This window comes from Microcaecilia unicolor, chromosome 11 (genome assembly GCF_901765095.1).
Source record: "Microcaecilia unicolor chromosome 11, aMicUni1.1, whole genome shotgun sequence".
Taxonomy (NCBI): domain Eukaryota; kingdom Metazoa; phylum Chordata; class Amphibia; order Gymnophiona; family Siphonopidae; genus Microcaecilia; species Microcaecilia unicolor.
The window spans coordinates 155,678,333-155,701,783 of record NC_044041.1 but is presented as its reverse complement, the minus strand read 5'-3'; the positions used below and the strand labels follow the sequence as shown (position 1 = coordinate 155,701,783).

Here is a 23,451-nt window from a genome sequence, read left to right as displayed (position 1 = left end):
ACGCTGAGAGGGGGGGCAGGGGGGGACAAAATTCCCTGGGCCCGGGCCTCCAAGGGGTGCCTGGCGCCGGGGTCTCTCTCTCTCTCTCTCCTGCTCCTGACGGGACACGAGTGATTGAGTCCCGACAGGAGCAGGAGAGAGAAAACTCCAGCGCCACAGCTGGGCCTCCCTTAGAGGCTGGGGAGGACCGGGAGGAGCACCTCCTGCGCTGCTCTTCTGCCCAGCTGAGCGGCCACTAAAAGCAGCCACAGGGGCAGGCAATCAGTGGAAGAGCAGCGCTGGAGGAACACGTTTTCTGCTGGTGGGCCCTCGGGATCCCCGCCAATGAAGGTAATTGGATTGTGTATGTGTGTGTGTGTGGGGGGGGGAAACAGTGATACGGGGGGGGCCGCAGCGATCCGGTGGGGCGCGGCAGCGGCGGGGAGGCGGCGGCTCTGTTCCGGGCCCGGTTCAGTCTCTCGGCGGCCCTGCAAGTGAAACTAGAAATCCATCCCATCCCTCCCACATGACCCATAAACCCAAGTAGAACTTAAAATCTAAACTACCAATCTCCCATGATCTATAAACTGTAAGCCACCCCTAATATAACCCTTTTCACATAATTAACCCATGTAATGCAAGTCCAAAGAGCCAATGCTTGAGTCTCTTAAAAAAGACAAAAGCAACTTCTGCTCTTGAGTAAGTCTGTCAAAAGGATATACAGTAAATTTCTTTATAATTCTAAAAAATTAATTTCAGATTTTCAGCCTGGAAATGTACAGTTCCCTTTTCTCAGGTTATATATACCAGATATCCATGGAGGTGGAGGCCCAAAGTAGAGAGTTGCACGGGGACAGAAATCCAACCTGTCCCTGCCCGTCCCCACTGGAATCCAACCCATCCCTATTTGTCCCCGTAGGGAATCTAACCCATCCCCTTCCGTCCCCACAAGAATTTAACCTATTCTCACCCAGTCCCACAAGAATTTAATGGTACATTTAAAAAATGCCTGTCGGCTCTCTCAGTCTCTCTCTGGGTTTGAGTTGCAGCACTGCAGGCAAGGAAGGAACGGAATGGAAGTTGGAACACTCTGGTGCGCACCTGTAAGACTTCTCTGATTCACTGGCACTGATCGCCACATGCACACGCCAATAGGTCAGGTGACATCTGATGCTCATGCCAGAGCTGAGGTCTGCGCATCAGCCCGGGAGCAGAGTGGATTAATAGTAACATAGTAAATGACAGCAGATAAAAAACGGATCGGTCCATCCAGTTTCCCCAATAGTCACAATCATTATCAATTCATGATTAAATCAACAATGAATGTGATATTATTTACTTGATTATGGTCTTTCTGTGGTGTTTCTGGGACAAAGACCATAGAAGTCCGCCTGGCCCTATCCTTATGTTCCAACTGCTGGAGATTCCCTCAAAGCCCACTCCAGCCTATTCATCTTCTCATTTGCGGGACACAGACCATAAAAGTCTGTCCAGCACTGTCCTCATGTTCCAGCCACTAAAGTTGCTGTCTAAACCCTTTCCAGCCCATCCTAAACCAGATTGCCATATATGAGACACAGACCGTACAGGTCTCCTGGTATCGGCCCTAGTTCATCACACCAGAGTCACCATCTAAGTGTCACTCGACACATCCACACACATGCAGCCATTTAAATTCAGGTTTTTTATAACTAGAGATCCTCTCTGTCTCTTTTTGAATTTCATCACCATTTGTATCTCTACCACCTTCTTAATGGAGATTTTCCGCATCTGTGCTGTTAAAGCAAGGAGGAGGAGGAGGAGACAGCACTCAAAGAACTTGGTACTCGATAGGTGAGAGGCTGGTGCAAGTGCAGCATACACTTCCACGAGAACCTCACAGGAACTGCTTCCATCCCCACAGGAACCCCGCAGGAACTGCTTCTGTCCCCACGGGATCCCCGCAGAACTGCTTCCGTCCCTGCGGGATTCCCACGAACCCCGTTCCCGTACAGGTCTCTAGCCCAAAGCCAACTTGTACTCTCCCCTCCCTCTTCTACTCCTGCATCTAATGATAGGGGACATGCTAATTAAATACAAGCTCTAGGGTCAAATTACTGTGTTCCTAAACTAGTATGACCCAGATCCATCACAAGTAGCTCTGAAGGAAATACAGTGGAGTTTAGGGAAAGGGGACTTCATATACTGCCTTTCTGTGTTTTTGTAACTACATTCAAAGCAGTTTACATAGTATATACAGGTACTTTTTTGTACCTGAAGCAATGGAGGGTTAAGTGACTTGCCCAGAGTCACAAGGTGCTTGCAATGGAAATTAAACCCAATTCCACAGGATCAAGGTCTGCTGTACTACGATGGACTGGCAAAAGTACATTTGAGAATGGAGTGGATATACAACAGTTCACGGAAGAGTGTGTGTATGAACAACTTGATAATATAAAGGTGGACAAAGCCATGGGACTGAATGGGACCCACCCCAGGATATTGAGGGAGCTCAGAGAGGTTCTGGCGGGTCCTCTTAAAGATTTGTTTAATAAATCCTTGGAGATTGGAGAGGTTCCAAGGGATTGGAGAATGGCGGATGTGGTCCCTCTTCACAAAGGTGGTGATAGGGAAGAAGGTGGACACTACAGGCCGGTAAGCCTCACTTTGGTTATTGGAAAAGTAATGGACGCGATGCTGAAGGAAAGGATAGTGAATTTCCTGGAAGCCAATAAGCTGCAAGATCCGAGACAACATGGTTTTACCAAAGGGAAATCGTGCCAAACGAATCTCATTGAATTCTTTGACTGGGTGACCGGAGAATTGAATCATGGATGTGCTATAGACGTAATCTACTTAGATTTCAGCAAAGCTTTTGACACGGTTCCCCACAGGAGGCTCTTAAATAAACTGGACAGGCTGAAGATAGGACTCGAAGTGGTGAACTGAATTAGGAACTGGTTGACGGACAGACGCCAGAGGGTGGTGGTTAATGGAATTCGCTCGGATGAGGGAAAAGTGAGTAGTGGAGTGCCTCAGGGATCGGTGCTGGGGCCGATTCTGTTCAATATATTTGTGAGTGACATTGCCGAAGGGTTAGAAGGTACTACTACTACTTATCATTTCTATAGCGCTACTAGACGTACGCAGCACTGTACACTTGAACATGAAGAGTCCCTGCTCGACAGAGCTTACAATCTAATTAGGACAGACAAACAGGACAAACAAGAGATAAGGGAATACTAAGGTGAGGATGATAAAATAAGGGTTCTGAACAAGTGAATAAGGGTTAGGAATTAAAAGCAGCATCAAAAAGGTGGGCTTTTAGCTTAGATTTGAGGACGACCAGAGATGGAGCTTGATGTACCGGCTCAGGAAGTCTATTCCAGGCATATGGTGCAGCAAGATAAGAGGAACGGAGTCTGGAGTTAGCGGTGGAGGAGAAGGGTGAAGATGAGAGATTTACCCAGTGAATGGAGTTCCCGGGGAGGAATGTAGGGAGAGATGAGAGTGGAGGGGTACTGAGGAGCTGCAGAGTGAATGCACTTATAGGTCAATAAGAGGAGTTTGAACTGTATGGGGAAACGGATAGGAAGCCAGTGAAGTGACTTGAGGAGAGGGCTAATATGAGCATAACGACGCTGGCAGAATATTAGTCATGCAGCAGAATTTTGAACAGATTGAAGAGGAGAGAGATGGCTAAGTGGGAGACCTGTGAGAAGCAAGTTGCAGTAGTCTAAGCGAGAGGTGATAAGAGCATGGATGAGGGTTCTGGTAGTGTGCTCAGAAAGGAAAGGGCGAATTTTGCTGATATTATAGAGAAAGAAATGACAGGTTTTAGCAGTCTGCTGAATATGTGCAGAGAAGGAGAGGGAGGAGTCGAAGATTTGCCTATTTGCGGATGATACTAAGATTTGTAACTGTCAGGTTTTAAAGGCAGAAACTAGGTTTGTGAGCCCTTGGGCCACTGCAGTGGAGCAGCAGTGGCAGGCAAAACCACCCCACACCAGAGACAAAGCAGCACTCTGACAGGAATAGCTAGACTTCACCTGCACTTGACCGCCGTTCCTCAGGAGTTGAGCCCCTCGGTACAGGTGGCTGGCAGGACTTACCGGACAGGGCAGGAATTGAATACCAACTAGGCTGAACCGGGACTGAGGGTCAGAGGGGAAAGGAATAAACATGGGCAGCAAGGCAGGAAACTGGGCTAGGACTCACAGACAGACAATACTACACAAAGCAGGAAATGGACAAGCTAAGGGACAGGAACTGAAAGCTGACAAGCAGCCACTGAAACAGGGTACAAACACTGACAGAAAAGAGACAGGACTGAAAGCTGCAGAGCAGCCACTAAGCAAGAGACACAGACAAACAGAAACTAGACCAAGAATACAAACCAGAAACAAGACTAAGAAGCAAAAAACCTAAGCTAAACTACACACAGACTAACTAGAAACAGACAAGGAACTATACAAGAAACCAGACTAGGCAAAAGTGCAACAAAGCACCAACAAACCAGGGACCTTAGACGATGCAAAGGCAAACACAGAAGTTTCCAGGGGATTACTAAAGCCCATCAGCTGGTGACGCTCAGCTGCAGGAATCACAAGGCAGCTATGGGTGCTGTTCAGGCCCAAACAAGAAAAGCAAGTCTGGTAGCCCGGAAGATCCGGACCAGACTGGGCTGAAGTCTGGAACGGGGGACAGTTCATAGCAGCTACCGGTTCTGGCCACCAGAGGGCGAGGTGAGCACAAACAAGGAAACATTCACATACGTGACAGTAACAGAGTGGACACCCGGGAGGGAGTGGAAAACATGAAAAAGGATCTGCGGAAGTTAGAAGAATGGTCTAAGGTTTGGCAATTAAAATTCAATGCGAAGAAATACAAAGTGATGCAGTTAGGGAGTAGAAATCCACGAGAGACGTATGTGTTAGGCGGTGAGAGTCTGATATGTATGGACGGGAAGAGGGATTTTGGGGTGATAGTATCTGAGGATCTGAAGGTGACGAAACAGTGTGACAAGGCGGTGGCCGTAGCGAGAAGGTTGCTAGGTTGTATAGAGAGAGGTGTGACCAGCAGAAGAAAGGAGGTGTTGGTGCTCCTGTAAAAGTCGTTGGTGAGGCCCCACCTGGAGTATTGTGTTCAGTTTTGGAGGGCGTATCTTGCTAAGGATGTAAAAAGAATTGAAGCGGTGCAAAGAAAAGCTACGAGAATGGTATGGGATTTGCGTTACAAGATGTATGAGGAGAGACTTGCTGACCTGAACATGTATACCCTGGAGGAAAGGAGAAACAGGGGTGATATGACACAGACGTTCAAATATTTGAAAGGTATTAGTCCGCAAACGAATCTTTTCCGGAGATGGGAAGGCAGTAGAACTAGAGGACATGAAATGAGATTGAAGGGAGGCAGACTCAAGAAAAATGTCAGGAAGTATTTTTTCACGGAGAGAGTGGTGAATGCTTGGAATGCCCTCCCGCGGGAGGTGGTGGAGATGAAAACAGTAACGGAATTCAAACATGTGTGGGATAAACATAAAGGAATCCTGTTTGGAAGGAAAGGATCCTCAGAAGTTTAGCTGAGATTGGGTGACAGAGCCAGTGGTGGAAGGTGGTGCTGGTGGTTGGGAGGCGGGGCTAGTGCTGGGCAGACTTCTACGGTCTGAGCCCTGAATATGACAGATACAAACCAAGGTAAGGTGTACACAAAAAGTAGCACATATGAGTTTATCTTGTTGGGCAGACTGGATGGACCGTGCAGGTCTTTTTCTGCCGTCAGCTACTATGTTACTATCAGGCCGGCGATCTCTCAAAAGCGGCGAAATCAGTATAATCGAAAGGTGCTTTTTTGACACCATCGTCGCTTTCCCGTCGCTGAGCCAGTGAAAGTTCAAGGGGGCGTGTTGGCGGCGTAGTGAAGGCGGGACATGGGCGTGGCTACCAGATGGCCGGCTTTCGCGGATATTGGAAAATAAAAAAGCGGCGTTAATCAGTATTTCGCCGGGTTTACTTGGTCCTTTTATTTTCACCACCAAGCCTCAAAAGGTGCCCCAACACACCAGATGACCACCGGATGGAATGGGGGATGACCTCTCCATAGTCCCCCAGTGGTCACCAACCCCCTCCCACACTAAAAAAATAAAAATAAAAACCTTTTTTGCCAGCCTCATATGTCATACCCAGCTCCCTGATAGCAGTATGCAGGTCCCTGGAACAGTTTTTGTTGGTTGCAGTGGACTTCAGGCAGGCAGACTCAGGCCCATCTCCCCCCCCCCCCCCCCTACCTATTACACTTGTGGTGGTAAGTGTTGAGCCCTCCAAACCCCCCCAAAACCCACTTTACCCACATGTAGGTGCCCCCCTTCACCCATAAGGACTATAGTAGTGGTGTAGAGTTGTGGGGAGTAGGTTTTGGGGGGGGATTTGGGGGGCTCAGCACCCAAGGGAAGGGAGCTATGCACCTGGGAGGTATTTGTATATTTTTTTTTAATTTTTAGAAGTGCCCCCTAGGGTGCCCGGTTGGTGTCCTGGCATGTGAGGGGGACCAGTGCACTACAAATGCTGGCTCCTCCCACGACCAAATGCCTTGGATTTCGCCGGGTTTGAGATCGCCGGCATTTTTTTCCATTATTGCTGAAAAACAAACCCGGCCATCTCAAACCTGGCGAACACTGGCATTTGGCCGGGCAAAATCGTATTATCGAAAGAAAAGATGGCCGGCCATCTTTTTCGATAATACGGTTACAGCCATCTTTTTCGATAATACGGTTACAGCCAGCTGTTGCGCCGCCGCCAAAATAGATTGCCGGTGATCTATTTTGCTGGCGCCGTTCGATTATGCCCCTCTATGTTACTATCAGCCTTATTTTCAAAAGTGTTGGGCGCTCATATTTCGACCCAAATCGGGAGATGGGCGCCCATCTCGCAAAGGCGCCCAAATCTGTATAATCGAAAGCCGATTTTGGGCGTCTTCAACTGCAATCTGTCACGGAAATGGGCAAAGTTGACAGGGGCGTGTCGGAGGCGTGGTGAAGGCTGGACTGGGGCATGGTTATCGGCCGAGGAGAGATGGGCGCCTTCGGCCGATAATCGAAAAAAGAAAGGCGTTTTTAGCGCGAATTTGGGTCATTTTTATACCCTTTTTTCACAAACAAGTCCCAAAAAAGTGCCCTAAATGGCCAGATGACCACCGGAGGGAATCGGGGATGACCACCCCTGACTCCCCCAGTGGTCACTAACCCCCTCCCACCAAAAAAAAGAACTTTAAAAACTTTTTTTCCCAGCCTGTATGTCAGCCTCAAATGTCATACCCAGCTCCATCACAGCAGTATGCAGGTCCCTGGAGCAGTTGTTAGTGGGTGCAGTGGACTTCAGGCAGGTGGACCCAGGCCCATCCCCACCCTACCTGTTACACTTGTGGTGGTAAATGGGAGCCCTCCAAACCGCCCCCAAAACCCACTGTACCCACATGTAGGTGCCCCCCTTCACCCATAAGGGCTATGGTAATGGTGTAGAGTTGTGGGCAGTGGGTTTGGGGGGATTTGAGGGGCTCAGCACCCAAGGGATGGGAGCTATGGACTTGGGAGGTATTTAATTTTTTTAAAATTGTTACAAGTGCCCCCTAGGGTGCCCGGTTGGTATCCTGGCATGTGAGGGGGAGCAGTGCACTATGAATCCTGACCCCCCCCCCCCCCATGACCCAATGCCTTGGATTTGTTCGTTTTTGAGCTGGGCGCCTTCGGTTTCCATTATCGCTGAAATACGAAACCGCCCAGCTCGAATCCGCAAGAATCTGATGCATTTGCTCTGCACAAACCATATTATCGAAAAAAAAGATGGGCGCTCATTTTTTTCTAAAATACGGTCTGTCCCGCCCCTTCACGTACCCGTTCTCGGACATAGACGCCCATGGAGATGGGCGTTCGCATTCGATTATGCCCCTCCACGTTACTAACCACTAGTCTACTCCTCCACTCTGGACATAGAGAGTTTCCTCTCACCCTAACAGAAAGTTGGTGCCTGAATGCTGAGTTCCAACTTTCTATTCCACAGCCCCCCAAAAAGTTGCTGTTCAGGGAAAGGAACCAAGGACTTTCTTTCAGAAAAGTGCCTGATATTCTTGTGTACAGGGTATCAGTGGAAGACATAAGAGAATTCCTTTGAGAGAATTAACTTATAGGCGGTATATCAAATAAAGTCAAAATTTGAAACTTGAAAAAAAAGTGGGATTATATACAGTATACAGATGACTAAACCTTGAAGGTCAAGGCTTTCCCCTACTTATTGTGTTCCTAACAAGTAACCTGCCTCCTCTACCTGTTCCTTATTTTACCCTACTTGTTCTCAATGCTCTCTGTCTTCTCTCTCATTGCCTGCTGCCAGTATGTAACACTTTATCTTGCATTGACTTTCTAAATCTATTTCATAGTTTTTGTTTTAGTCTCAGATATAGTATTGTGATTGCTGTGCTAGTTCACTTTAAAGATAATAAATAGAAATAAAATTTAAAAAAAAGGAAAATAAAATGATACCTTTGTATTGAACTAACCATAGCTATCAAAGGCCAGAAGCTTCTTCTTCAGGTTAGGATAAAATAAGCAAAAGAATACAGAAGTGGAACACAAAATCATTCCAATGATAATCTCAAGGGAAAGGTAATGGTGGGAGTGTGGGGAGATGGTGAGAAACAGGGAGAAGTAGATGGGTGGCCAGAAGGTGAAAAGCAGTATCATTTTAAGGTTTGTAATGATAATATATAGTATAGCTACATTTTGATTAAAATTTTAGGGACCTGTTTATTAAGGTGTGCTTGTGTTTTTAGCGTGCACTATATATTCCTATGGGTGTCTCTAGCGTTAGTGTGTGCAAATTTTGTTGCGTGCTCTAAAAACGCTAGCATGCCTATAGCGCAGCTTAGTAAACAGGGCCCTTAATCATGTGATTAAAGGTATGCCATATTTTTCCCTCACTGCAGCTCCTTGTGACCAGGGGCGTAGCTACGTGGGGCCACGAGGGCATGGGCCCCCAAAGATTACGCCCTGGCCCCCTCTACATTTGACCCCCCCCCCGCCATTGGGATGACTTCCGGCGCCTTCGTTGTGGGATCATCTGTTTCTGACGCCTTACGTTCTGCACCATGCATGTAGCCCCATGTAGGACGTAAGGCATCAGAAACAGATGATCCCACAATGAAGGCTCTGGAGTCGACTGGCGCTGAAGAAGACTCTTCGGCTGGCGGGGATTGGGAACCCCTGCCAGCAAACAAGGTACCTGATGCGGCGGCGGGGCAGGGGGCGGGCGGCAGCGGGGGGGGGGGGGGGGTTGCGGCGGTAGTCCAAAGTGGCGGGAGGGGCGGCTAAACAGTGCCCCCCCACCTCGGGCTCTGCCCCCCCCGCTGAGGTCTGGCCACGCCCCTGCTTGTGACTCTGGGCAAGTCACTTAATCCTCCATTGCTCAGAGTCATAAGGAGCAGTAGTAGGAAAACCTAGATCTTTACATTCTGTCTGATGGGTGTCAAAATATTTCATCATTTTAATTTCAAAGATCTTATGTTTCTGGATTGTTTTGAAGTTACCTTTTCATGTTTCATTATATATATTTTGATTTTGTCTACTTTTGCTCATAACTGACCTGAAAAAAGCTTGTCAAAAATGTACTTACTCCAATAAAAAGGTATCACCTTATTTGCTTTTCTTTGTTTTATTTCTATATATTACCTTTAAAATGGACTAACTCTACAACCACACTACTTTATCCATGGTTTATAATGTGATCTTTGTTAGTCCTTTCTTGTTTACCTTGACACGAGCAAGAAAGAACTTAACAAAGATACAGGTTTTCTTCCATGTTTTTCACTTGCCTGTCCCCAACATAAGAACATAAGAGTTTCCAACAGTGGCCAATACAGGTTACAAGTACCTGACAAGATACCAAAAGAGTAAAATAGAAATATGCAGTGGATATTCCCAAGTCCATCTTAATAAAGGCTTATGGACTTTTAAGAAATTATCCAACACTTTTTAAACCCTGCTAAGCTTACTGCTTTTAACACTTTCACTGGCAACGAATTCCAGACTTTAATTGCACTTTGATTGAAGAAATATTTTCTCCAGTTTGTTTTAAATTTACCACTTAGTAGCTTCATTGCTAGTCCAATCCACTCAGTATTTTATAGACCTCTATCATATCTCTCCTCATCCCTCTTCTCCAAGCTGAAGAGCACTAGCCGCTTTAGCCTTTCTTCATAAGGAAGTCATCCCAATGCCTTTATAATTTTCATTGACCTTCTCTGTATACCTTTTCTAATTTATCTTTTTTAAGATGGGTGACCAGAATTGCACCATGGAGCATTTTTGTTTTCCATTCCTATCCTAATAATTTCTAACATATTATTTGCTTTCTTAGCCGCTGCTGCAGAGAGGGTTGTAACATATCATCAATGATGACATCTAGATCCTTTTCCTGGGTGGTGACTCCTAATGTGGAACCTTGCATCACATAACTATAGTTTGGGTTCCTCTTTCTACATGCATCACTTTGCACTTGCTCACATTAAACATCATTTACCATTTGGTTGCCCAGTTTCCCAGTCTCTTAAGGGCCTGTTGCAATCTTTCACAATCATCTTGTGATATAACAATTTTGAATAACTTTGTGCCATCAGCAAATTTAATTACCTCACTAGTTATTCCCATCTCTAGATCATTAATAAATATGTTAAAAAGCAGCGACCCATCATAAACCCCTGGGGAACTCCACTATCTACTCTTCTTCATTGAGAATACTAGCCGTTTAACTCTACTCTCTGTTTTTGATCTTTTAATCAGTTTTTAATTCACAATAGGACATTACCTCCTAACCCATGACTTTCTAATTTCCTCAGGAGTCATTTATTTCTTGGTTTTGTTCTTCTTTTCTTACTCCTGTTGTTCTATCTTACTTTCTAGCTTATTTTCGAAAGGGAAGGATACCTATCTTCCAACACAAATCGGGAGATGGGCGTCCTTCTCCTGAGGTCGCCCAAATCGGCATAATCGAAAGCCGCCTTTTTGCGTCCTCAACTGCTTTCCATTGCGGGGACGACCAAAGTTCACGGGGGCATGTCGGCAGTGTACCGAAGGCGGGATGGGGGCGTGGTTAAGAGATGGGCGTCCTCGGCCGATAATGGAAAAAAGAAGGGCGTCCCTCCCGAGCATTTGGTCGAGTTTACTTGGTCCATTTATTTTCATGACCAAGCCTCGAAAAGGTGCCCAAACTGATCAGATGACCACCGGAGGGAATCGGGGATGACCTCCCCTTACTCCCCCAGTAACCAACCCCTTCCCACCCTAAAAAAAAAATTAAAAACATTTTTTCCAGCCTCTATGCCAGCCTCAAATGTCATATCCAGCTCCCTGACAGCAGTATGCAGGTCCCTGGAGCAGTTTTAGTGGGTGCAGTGCACATCAGGCAGGCGGACCTATGCCCATCCCCCCACTACCTGTTACACTTGTGGTGGTAAATGTGATCCCTTCAAAACCCAGCAGAAACCCACTGTACCCACATCTAGGTGCCCCCCTTCACCCCTTAGGGTTATCGTAGTGTTGTACTGTTGTGAGGAGTGGGTTTGGGGGGGCTCAGCACCCAAGGTAAAGGAGCTATGCACCTGGGAGCAATTTCTGAAGTCCACTGCATTGCCCCCTACGGTGCCCGGTTGGTGTCCTGGCATGTCAGGGGGACCAGTGCACTATGAATGCTGGCTCCTCCCACGACCAAATGGCTTGGATTTGGCCATTTCTGAGATGGGCGTCCTCGGTTTCCATTATTGCTGAAAACCAGGGACGACCATCTCTAAGGACGACCATCTCTAAGGTCGACCTAAATGTTAAGATTTGGGCGTCCCCGACCGTATTATCGAAATGAAAGATGGGCGCCCATCTTGTTTCGATAATACGGGTTTCCCCGCCCCTTCCCGAGGACGCCATCAGGAAAACTTGAGCGCCCCGTTCGATTATGCCCCTCCATGTCTCCTACTTGGGCTTATAAAGGTGACCGTTTGCTGAACTCTTCTTCATTTGGTGACCTGCCATTATGAGGTCTCTGGTTTTGATATTCCCTTGAAACACTTTCTGCCTTCATTTCCAGGAAACTGCTGGGTCCTAGCTGCTGTGTCCTGTTTGACCCTACAGAGTGACCTCTTCTCCTATGTGGTGCCAGATGGGCAGAATTTCCAGAAATATTATGCCGGAATCTTCCATTTCCGGGTAAGGGTTCAATGAAATTGTGATCAAATGTGCTTGTGTTTTAGAAACATGATGGCAGATGAGGATCCAGGTCCATCCAGTCTCCACTTGCTCTCCAGTTCTGCTATAATATAGAAGATTCTACTTAATTTCTTCTATACCTATTTATGTAGTTAAAATATTTATACTCCGCCAAATCACAAAAGGTTCTAAAGCTAACCTCATGCTCTTCCATGGTAATTCTGATCTTTCTCCATGTCATTTTTTTACATCTATCCAGTGCGTTTTTTGTAGTGAAAAAGGTGCCGGTACTGAAATGCCAGACCACCCTTCAGGGATGGGGTAATCACTAAGGGACCCACCCCACAATAGCCAGGCCCCCTGCAACCAGTCACAGAACCTATGACAAGGCAAAATTGGTGTGTAGAGCCTGAGCTCTGTCATTAAAACCTGGGGTCAATGGGTTAATTTTAGCAGATGATGGAAAAGGTGCCAGTACTTATATATATGCAGACGATGTCACGATATGTATCCCGTTTAAACACAACCTAAATGAAATCACCAATGATATCAACCAAAGCCTCCAAATCATGCACTCCTGGGCGGATGCATTTCAGCTAAAACTCAACGCAGAAAAAACACAATGTCTTGTACTGACATCACAATATAACACAAACAACTTCACCACCATAACCACACCATACTGTTGCCTTTCCATGTCACAAAATTTGAAAATTCTCGGAGTTACCATTGATCGAAACCTCACACTCGATGCCCACGTGAAGAATACGACGAAAAAGATGTTCCAATCCATGTGGAAACTTAAAAGAGTAAAACCTTTCTTCCCGAGATACATCTTCCGTTCCCTGGTACAATCGATGGTACTGAGTCACCTGGACTACTGCAATGCACTGTACGCTGGATGCAAAGAACAGAACATCAAAAAACTCCAAACAGCCCAAAATACCGCCGCCAGACTCATATTTGGAAAAACTAAATATGAAAGTGTAAAACCCCTAAGAGAGAAACTTCACTGGCTCCCACTAAAGGAACGCATCACGTTCAAGATCTGTACGATTGTTCACAAAATCATCCACGCAGACAACCCAACCTACATGCTAAACCTCATGGACTTGCCTCCCAGAAATGCCAAAAGATCATCGTGCAAATTCCTGAATCTACACTTCCCCAGCTGCAAAGGACTAAAATACAAGCAGATGCATGCAACCACCTTCTCTTACATGAGTACGCAACTGTGGAATGCATTACCTACTACCTTGAAAACCATTGAAGAAATAACCAACTTTCGAAAATCTCTGAAGACACACCTCTTCCACAAAGCTTACAAAGAGATCCCATAACCTTACTAAATCACCCCGCCAACTAGCCCAGCTACGACAGTCTAATCTCTGTACCTATCCACCTAATCCTTTTCTTCTCTTCCTATCTAACACTTTTAAATCACTAATCATATCTAATATCCTGGAATGGCAAAACCATAACAGAACTCTGTAAGCCACATTGAGCCTGCAAATAGGTGGGAAAATGTGGGATACAAACGCAATAAATAAATACTCAGTACCCCCAAGAACCCCCTCAAAAAAGCCCTGCATCTATCAGTAGCTGTGCTAGCATTCATACTTCCAGCTTCTTAGCAGAGTGTATATAGGCTCTTCAATGCATTAACATTGTTATTTGCTCTGTTGGGAATTTTTTCTCTATAGTTCTGGCAGTTTGGGAAGTGGATCGAAGTGGTGGTGGATGATTGGTTACCAACGAGACACAATCAACTCATCTTCACGTGTTCCACATCCAAGGATGAATTCTGGAGCGCTCTACTGGAGAAAGCCTATGCCAAGTAAGGACAGGCAGGACCTGAACCCCTAACCTCAAATCCAAAGAAAGCCTTTTGGAGGTCATTGCCCACTTGTCCATGTCCTGATGAAGATCAGTTACAGAATCTGTTTTTACAATCACCAGTGGTTGAGTGGCCACTACAGTTGCCCCGTACTGGACAAGGACAGTATGAGAGGGGGAAGTAGGAGAGAGGGACACAGAGAAGAGATAGTGGAGTGATAGAGAAGATGAAAGGGTAAGAGCAGGGGTAATAGAGAAGTGAAAAGTGGAGAGCAGAAACGAGAGGAAGGAGATGTGGGTAGACTGCAAAACTTCCAAGTTGACCCAGTTCAAGGAGGCAGATTTTAAATCCATCTTGCATTTGTGACACTCACCCATTCTGGTGTATTATGGAACCTACAGTAAAGTGCAGTTTTTAAATGGTAGAAGCAGGGACTACAAATACCAGAATGCATTAGAACATAAGTTTAAAAAATCTCCCTCATTTAATTACATCAGTAGGCAGTAAGTTTTGGATGTGGATTTAGCTCACACCTTTTCAGTAGTAGCTCAAGGCAAGTTGCATTCAGGTTCAGTAGATTTTCCCTGTCCACAAAGGACTTACAATCTAAGTATATAGTCAGGGGTGGCCAAACCGTTAGGCCACCTAAGGTGGGGGACTCAGGTGGCACTCTTTCAGGAGTGATATCTCCCCCTTCCTTCCTCCATCCCTTTCCTCAAGTTTACCTTCCTTCTTCGAGTTCCAAAAGCCGGAGGCGGCAGGCATGATTCCTATACACTGCCCTGCTGCCAGCACCCACCTCTTCTCTTTACTGTGGCCGTCTCTCTGATGTAACTTCCTGTTTCCTCAGAGGTGCCCACAGTAGAGAAGAGGCGGGTGCCAGCAACAGAGCAGCTTATGGAAATCGTTGCCGCCACTGGCTTTTGGAACATGAAGAAAGAAATTAAACTCAGGAAATGGGGTACAGGAAGGAAGGGGGGAGCCAAAACTTCACCTGGGGGGGGGGGGGGCAGCATCTCAGCCCAGGGAAGAGCTTTCATGGTCTCTATTACAGTTCCATAGGCTAGCAGTTAAGGACAGTTCTAGAGTTTAGCGTAGTATCAGTGTACAGCAGAGCTAATAGTCACAGTTTAGAGTTTTAACTTTAGTTTTGCAACATAGCTTAGTTTCCATAGTATAAACCCTTTTCCCTATAGTTTTAAAACTTTGAAACTTCAACTTTTTGCCACAGCCTACAAAGTTAACAGATAGCCTCTAGAAGGCACAGCAGGGCCTAGTATATTCTTCATTCCCACCCATCCTCCCCAACTTCTGCCCACCCCTAGCACAACTCTTCATTTATAGTCAGTTATTCTAATTAGGATAACAAGAGACGAGTCTTCTTCTAGAGCTTTAATTACATTTCATTACTTTCTAAGGAGAAAATACTAAATAATAAGCTATCCAAACCTTTATTTAACCCGTTATGCAATCTACTTTTACCACATTCTCTGGCAATGAATTCCAGAGTTTAATTACATGTTGAGTGAAGAAATATTTTCTCTGATTCGTTTTCAATTTACTACTTTGTAGTTTCATTGCATGCCCCCTAGTTCTAGTATTTTTGGAAACAGTAAACAAGCAATTCACGACTGTCTGTTCCACTCCACTCATTATTTTATAGACCTCTATCATATCTCCCCTTAGCCATCTTTTCTCTAAGCTGAAGAGCCCAAGCTGTTTCAGGTTTTCCTCATAGGGAAGTTGCCCCATCACCCTTCTCTGTACCTTTTCTAATTCTACTATATCCTTTTTGAGATGTGTTGACCAGAATTGCAAACAGTATTCAATGTACGGTCACACCATGGAGTGATACAAAGGCATTATAACATCCTCGTTTTTATTTCCCATTCCTTTCCTAATAATACCTAACATTCTATTTGCTTTCTTTACTGCAACAGCACACTGAGCAGAAGGCTTCAAAGTATCGTCAACTATGACTCCTAAATCCTTTTCCTGGTCGGTGACTCCTAACGTGGTACCTTGCATTACATAGCTATAGTTCGAGTTCCTCTTTCCCACATGCTTCACTTTGCACTTGCTCACATTAAACATTATCTGCCATTTGGATGCCCAGTCTCATAAGCTCATCTTGCAATCTTTCACAATCCTCTTGTGATTTAACAACTTTGAATAACTTTGTGTCATCGGCAAATTTAATTACCTAGCTAGCTACTCCCATCTCTAGATCATTTATAAATATGTTAAAAAGCAGTGGTCCCAACACAGACCCCTTCGGAACCCCACTATCTACCCTTCTCTATTGAGAATACTGACCATTTAACCCTACTCTATATTTTACTACTACTACTACTACTACTATTTAGCATTTCTATAGCGCTACAAGGCATACGCAGCGCTGCACAAACATAGAAGAAAGACAGTCCCTGCTCAAAGAGCTTACAATCTAATGGACAAAAAATAAAGTAAGCAAATCAAATCAATTAATGTGTACAGGAAGGAGGAGAGGAGGGTAGGTGGAGGCGAGTGGCTACGAGTCAAAAGCAATGTTAAAGAGGTGGGCTTTCAGTCTAGATTTAAAGGTGGCCAAGGATGGGGCAAGACGTAGGGGCTCAGGAAGTTTATTCCAGGCGTAGGGTGCAGCGAGACAGCGCGAAGTCTGGAGTTGGCAGTAGTGGAGAACGGAACAGATAAGAAGGATTTATCCATGGAGCGGAGTGCACGGGACGGGGTGTAGGGAAGGACGAGTGTGGAGAGATACTGGGGAGCAGCAGAGTGAGTACATTTATAGGTTAGTAGAAGAAGTTTGAACAGGATGCGAAAATGGATAGGGAGCCAGTGAAGCGACTTGAGGAGAGGGGTAGTATGAGTAAAGCGACCCTGGCGGAAGGAGACGGGCAGCAGAGTTTTGAACCGATTGGAGAGGGGAGAGGTGACTAAGTGGGAGGCCAGCAAGAAGCAGATTGCAGTAGTCTAAACGAGAGGTGACAAGGGTGTGGATGAGGGTTTTGGTAGAGTGCTCGGAAAGAAGGGGGCGGATTTTACGGATGTTGTAAAGAAAGAAACGACAGGTCTTGGCAATCTGCTGGATATGAGCAGAGAAGGAGAGAGAAGAGTCAAAGATGACCCCAAGATTTCGAGCTGAGGAGACAGGGAGAATGAGAGAGCCACCAACAGAAATAGAAAACGGGGGGAGCGGGGAGGTGGGTTTGTGGGGGAAAATGAGAAGCTCGGTTTTGGTCATATTTAATTTCAGGTGGCGTTGAGACATCCAGACAGCGATGTCAGACAAGCACGCTGAAACTTTGGTTTGGATGCAAGGTGAGATATCAGGGGTAGAAAGGTAGATTTGGGAGTCATCAGCATAGAGATGGTAGGAAAAGCCATGGGATGAGATTAATGAGCCAAGGGAAGAAGTGTAGATAGAAAAGAGGAGGGGACCAAGAACAGAACCCTGAGGTATGCCGACAGGCAGAGGGATAGAAGTAGAAGAGGATCCACCAGAGTGAACACTAAAGGTGCGGAGGGAGAGGTAGGAAGAGAACCAGGAAAGGACAGAGCCCTGGAATCCAAGTGAGGACAGGGTATCGAGAAGTATGCTGTGATCGACAGTGTCAAATGCAGCGGAAAGATCAAGAAGAATGAGGATGGAATATTGACCTCTGGATTTAGCCAGTAATAGGTCATTGGAGACTTTAGTAAGCACAGTTTCGGTTGAGTGGAGAGGGCGAAAACCAGATTGTAGTGGGTCAAGAATAGCATGTGAGGAGAGAAAATCAAGGCAGCGGCGGTGAACAGCACGTTCAAGTAATTTGGAGAGAAAAGGAAGGAGGGAGATGGGTCGGTAATTAGAGGGACAAGTAGGGTCGCGTGAAGGCTTCTTAAGGAGAGGTGTGACCACAGCATGTTTAAAGGCAGCAGGGACAGTCGCAGTGGAAAGTGAGAGGTTGAGAATGTGACAGATAAAAGGAATAAGAGTAGGAGAGATGGCATTAAGAAGGTGGGTGGGAATGGGATCAGAGGAACAGGTGGTACATTTTGAGGAAGAAAAGAGAAGTGTAGTTTCCTCAATAGTAACTTCAGGAAAGGAGGAAAGGGAATGAGGGGAAGGAGAGAGAGGGGAACGGACTAGTGGAGGGAGAGGTGGTGAGGTAGAGAAAGCAAGGTTTATCTTTTGAACCTTGTTGTGAAAGAATTCAGCAAGGGTCTGAGGAGATAATGAAGGGGGAGTTGGGGGAGGGGGCACCTTGAGGAGAGAGTTCAATGTGGTGAAGAGAAGTCGAGGATTAGAGCCAAGAGAGTTGGTCAGTTGGATATAATAATCCTGTTTGGCACGTAAAAGAGCAGATTGGAAGGAGGTCAGCATGAACTTAAAGTGTAAGAAATCAGCAAGGGCCCGAGATTTCTGCCAGAGGCGTTCGGCGGAGCGGGTACAGGAACGTAGGTAGCGGATATTAGAAGTCAGCCAAGGTTGGGGTTTTGTACGCCTTACAGGGCGGGTCATCAAAGGTGCAAGAGTGTCTGAGGCAGAGGATAGAGTATTGTTGTAAGAAGAAACAGCCTCGTTGACAGGCTCCTTTAACTAGTTTTTAATCCACAATAGAACACTACCTCCTATCCCATGACTTTCCAATTTCCTCTGGAGTCTTTCATGAGGTACTTCATCAAATGCCTTTTGAAAATCCAGATACACAATATCAACTGGCTCACCTTTATCCACATGTTTATTCACCCCTTCAAAGAAATATAGTAGATTGGTGAGGCAAGATTTCCCTTCACTGAATCCATGTTGACTTTGTCTCATTAATCCATGCTTTTGAATATTCTTTGTAATTTTGTTCTTTATAATTTTTTTCTTTTCCCTGGCACCGATTTCAGGCTCACCAGTTTGTAATTTCCCGGATCACCTCTGGATCCCTTTTCAAAAATCTGCATTACATTGGCCACCTTCCAATCTTCCGGTACCATGTTTGATTTTAAAGATAAATTACATACTATTAACAATAGTTCTGCAAGCTCATTTTTCAATTCTGTCAGTATGCTGGGATGTATACCATCTGGTCCTGGTGATTTGCTACTCTTCAGTTTTTCAAATTGCCCCATTACATCTTCCAGGTTTACAGAGATTTGATTCAGTTTCTCTGACTTGTCAGCATTGAATACCATTTCTGGCACCGGTATCTCTCCCAAATCTTCCTCAGTGAAGACCGAAGCAAAGAATTCATTTAATCTCTCCACTATGACCTTGTCTTCCCTGAGTGCCTCTTTTACCCCTCGGTCATGTAGCGGTCCAACTGATTCTTTTGCCGGCTTCTTGGTTTTAATATACCTAAAAAAGTTTTTACTATGTGTTTTTGCCTCCAACACAATCTTCTTTTCAAAGTCTCTTGTCGCCTTCCTTATTAAATGGGGAAAATCCACTATTTCTGGGATAAGCAGTGTAAAATGTTTTGTACTTTTTGGGATCTTGCCAGGTATTTGTGAGCTGGATTGGCCACTGTTGGAAACAGGATGCTGGGCTTGATGGACCTTTGGTCTTTCCCAGTATGGCAATACTTATGTACTTATGTACTTCCTTCCTCCTTTTTTTAATACACGGAATATATTTGGTCTGGGCTTCCAGGATGGTATTTTTGAACAGCATCCAAGCCTGATGTAAATTTTTGACTCTCGCAACCGCTCCTCTAAGTTTTTTTTCACTGTTCTTCTCATTTTATCTTAGTCTCCTTTTTGAAAGCTAAACGCTAACGTATTGGATTTCCTGTGTGTACTTACTCTAGAGCTTATATCAAATCTGATCATATTATGATCACTGTTTTCAAAAGGTCCCAGCATCATCACCTCCTGCACCAGATCATTTGCTCCACTAAGTTCCTCCTTTTGTTGGCTCCTGAACCAGTTGCTCCATGAAGCAATCCTTGATTTCGTCAAGGAATTTTACCGCCCTAGCATGCCCTGATGTTACATTTACCCAGTCAATATCAGGGTAATTCAAATCACCCATTATTATCTTGTTCCCCTGTTTGTTAGCCTCCCTAATTTCTGATAAAATTTTTTACATCTGTCTCTTCATCATAAGCACATAAGCAGATAAGCACCGCCATACTGGGAAAAGACCAAGGGTCCATCAAGCCCAGCATCCTGTCTCCGACAGCAGCCAATCCAGGCATCATGAACCCGGCAACCCCCCCCCCCCCAAAAAAAAAAAAAATATTATATATATATATATATATATATATATATATATATATATATATATATATATATATATATATAAAACTGTTTTTTATAATGTTCAATGGACTTTTCCTTCAGGAATCTGTCCAAACCCCCCTTAAACTCCGTAAGGCCAGCTGCTGTCACTACATTCTCTGGCAATGAGTTCCAGAGTCCAACTACACGCTGAGTAAAGAAAACTTTCTCCTATTTGTTTTTAATCTACCATATTCTAGCCCATGGTTCTATTTTGAAAGTGTAAACAAACGCTTCACATCTGTCCGCTCTACTCCGCTCTATCTTGTACACTTCTATCATATCACCCCTCAGCCGCCTTTTCTCCAAGCTGAAGAGCCCTAACCTTCTTAGCTTTTCCTCATAGGGAAGTTGTTCCATCCCTTTTATCATTTTTGTCACCCTTCTCTGCACCTTCTCCAATTCCTTTATATCTTTTTTGAGATGCGGCGACCAGAATTGGACACAATATTCGAGGTGCGGTTGCACCACGGAGCGATACAAAGGCATTATAACATCCTCATTTTTGTTTTCCATTTCTTTCCAAATAATACCTAACATTCTATTTGCTTTCTTAGCTGCAGCAGCACACTGAGCAGAAGGTTTCAACATATCATCAACAACGACACCTAGATTCCTTTCTTGGTCTGTGACTCCTAACGTGGAACCTTGCATGACGTAACTATAATTCGGGTTCCTCTTTCCCACATGCATCACTTTGCACTTGCTCACATTAAACGTCATCTGCCATTTGGATGCCCAGTCTCGTAAGGTCCTCTTGTAATTTTTCACAATCCTCCAGCGATTTAACGACTTTGAATAACTTTGTGTCATCAGCAAATTTAATTACCTCACTAGTTACTCCCATCTCTAGTCATTTATAAATATGTTAAAAAGCAGCAGTCCGAGCACAGACCCCGGGGGAACCCCACTAACTACCCTTCTCCATTGAGAATACTGACCATTTAACTGTTTTCTATCTTTTAACCAGTTTCTAATCCACAATAGAACACTACCTCTTATCCCATGACTCTCCAATTTCCTCTGGAGTCTTTCATGAGGTACATTCTGAAAATCCAGATACACAATATCAACCGGCTCCCCTTTATCCACATGTTTGTTCACCCCTTCAAAGAAATGTAGTAGATTGGTGAGGCAAGATTTCCCTTCACTAAATCCATGTTGACTTTGAGAGGGATAATCGAACGGGGGTGCCCATCTCTAACGGCGGCCCCATAAAGGGGCGGGGCAACCTGTATTATCGAAACAAGATGGACGTCCATCTTTTGTTTTGATAATACGGTCGGGGACGCCCAAATCATGAAACTTAGGTCGACCTTAGAGATGGTCGTCCCCGGTTTTTGGTGATAATGGAATGCGAGGACACCCATCAAGGCATTTGGTTGTGGGAGAAGCCAGCATTTGTAGTGCACTGGTCCCACTAACTGAATGGAAAAAGCCCTTCCCTTACCGATCCGGAAAGGAACGGGCATGCATGAAGGAAGTTGCATGCAAATGAGCTGCTCGCTGTTAGCTCATTTGCACAAGATTTCCTTCCTAAGGAGGGGAAGTGATGGCAGTTGAGGATGTCCAAAATGTGGATGTTTGTGAGAAGGACCTCCATGCTTGCTATGCCTCTGACACCCCCTTTATTTATTTGGATTTTGGATCACAAGTAGCAGCAGTGGGATTTGAATCAGCCACCTCTAGATTGCAAGACCAGTGCTCTAACCACTAGGCCACTCTGTCACTCCTCCACTTGTTAAATAAGAGAAACTTCATTTGGATGAGCAAATGAATGGGAGCCAATGTAGTGACTTGAAAGAAGATTACATGGTCCTAAAGACACTGGAGGAAGGTAAGTCACTTAGATAAATTAAAAAAAAAAAATCAAGTGAGGATAGATGATTCAGTGAGAGACCTATGAGGAGCGCAGGTTGCAGTAGTCTAAGTGGAAGTGATGAAAGTATATAAGTGTTTTGGTGGTGGGTTCAGAAGGAAAGAAATGGATTTTGGAGAGTATAGAAAAAGAATCAACACAACACATTTTAGCAGTAGTTTGGATGTGTGTACAGAAGGATGGACAGGCTTCAAAGACTATCACAAGTTGAAAGTTAAGAGAACTGGGACTCTGACAGCCTTCTCCAGTGTTTGGGCAGAAAGAAAATAGTTTTGCTTTTTTATGTCAAGTATAAGGTGATAGTGGACTATCCAGATGACAATGTCAAAGAAGCAGATAGAATTTGGATTGGATTCTGGATGGTTCCAACCCCCCTTCTACAACATAATTTATGTCCATTCATGACACAGAGACAGTTTTCAAATAGATTGATAACTAAACCGTCACCCTGCTAAATCCCAGGTCAAAAGCTGTCCTGCCTCATAGCAGCTAAATCTACTCAAGTTCTGGATTAAAAAAGAGTGTTGCAGGCAGAGGGATTTTTAGATCACAGGAGGAAAGAGTGTGAATGCATTTAGATTTTATTTATTTATTTGTTACACTTGTATCCCACATTTTCCCACCTATTTGCAGGCTCAATGTGGCTTACATAGTACCGTAGAGGCATTCGCCAGTCCAGTAAAGAAACAAATACAGGTGGTATTATGGTTGAGTAAGGAACATATGTTTCAGTTACAATGGGAATCAAGGAGAGGAAAGATTGTTTAGTGTCCGGTACAAGCTTTGGTTATGATGTGTAGCAGAGTGCAGGCATTTATGTTGGATCGGCGGGGTATGCCTTTTTGAACAGATGTCTTTAATGATTTCCTAAAGTTTAAGTGGTCGTAGGTTGTCTTCACAGCTTTAGGCAGTGCGTTTCATAATTGTGTGCTTGTATAGGAGAAGCTGGACGCATAGGTTGTTTTGTATTTAATGTTTTTGCAGTTTGGATAGTGGAGGTTTAGGTATGTTCGAGATGATCTGGTTATGTTTCTGAGTGATAGGTCTATAAGATCTGTCATATATCCTGGGACTTGACCGTAGATAATCCTGTGGACCAGAGTGCAGATTTTGAAAGTAATACATTCTTTGATTGGCAGCCAATGCAGTTTTTCACGGAGGGGCTTGGCACTATCATATCGCGATTTGCCAAAAATTAGTCTGGCTGCTGTATTCTGAGCGGTCTGGAGTTTCTTTATAAGTTGTTCTTTGCATCCAGCATAAATTCCGTTGCAATAGTCT

The 23,451-nt window shown here is 44.9% G+C and overlaps 1 protein-coding gene across 2 annotated transcripts in view; it reads left to right on the top strand.

The window, feature by feature from the left end:
* The window catches only part of LOC115479733 (calpain-2 catalytic subunit-like), a 175,605-nt gene that overhangs the window by 31,757 nt on the left and 120,397 nt on the right, over positions 1–23,451 (top strand). For both annotated transcript variants that reach the window (XM_030217891.1, XM_030217892.1), the window contains 2 exons: positions 12,084–12,202; positions 13,906–14,039. In XM_030217891.1, coding sequence (XP_030073751.1) covers positions 12,084–12,202; positions 13,906–14,039 — 253 coding nt within the window. The remainder of the gene's footprint in view (positions 1–12,083; positions 12,203–13,905; positions 14,040–23,451) is intronic.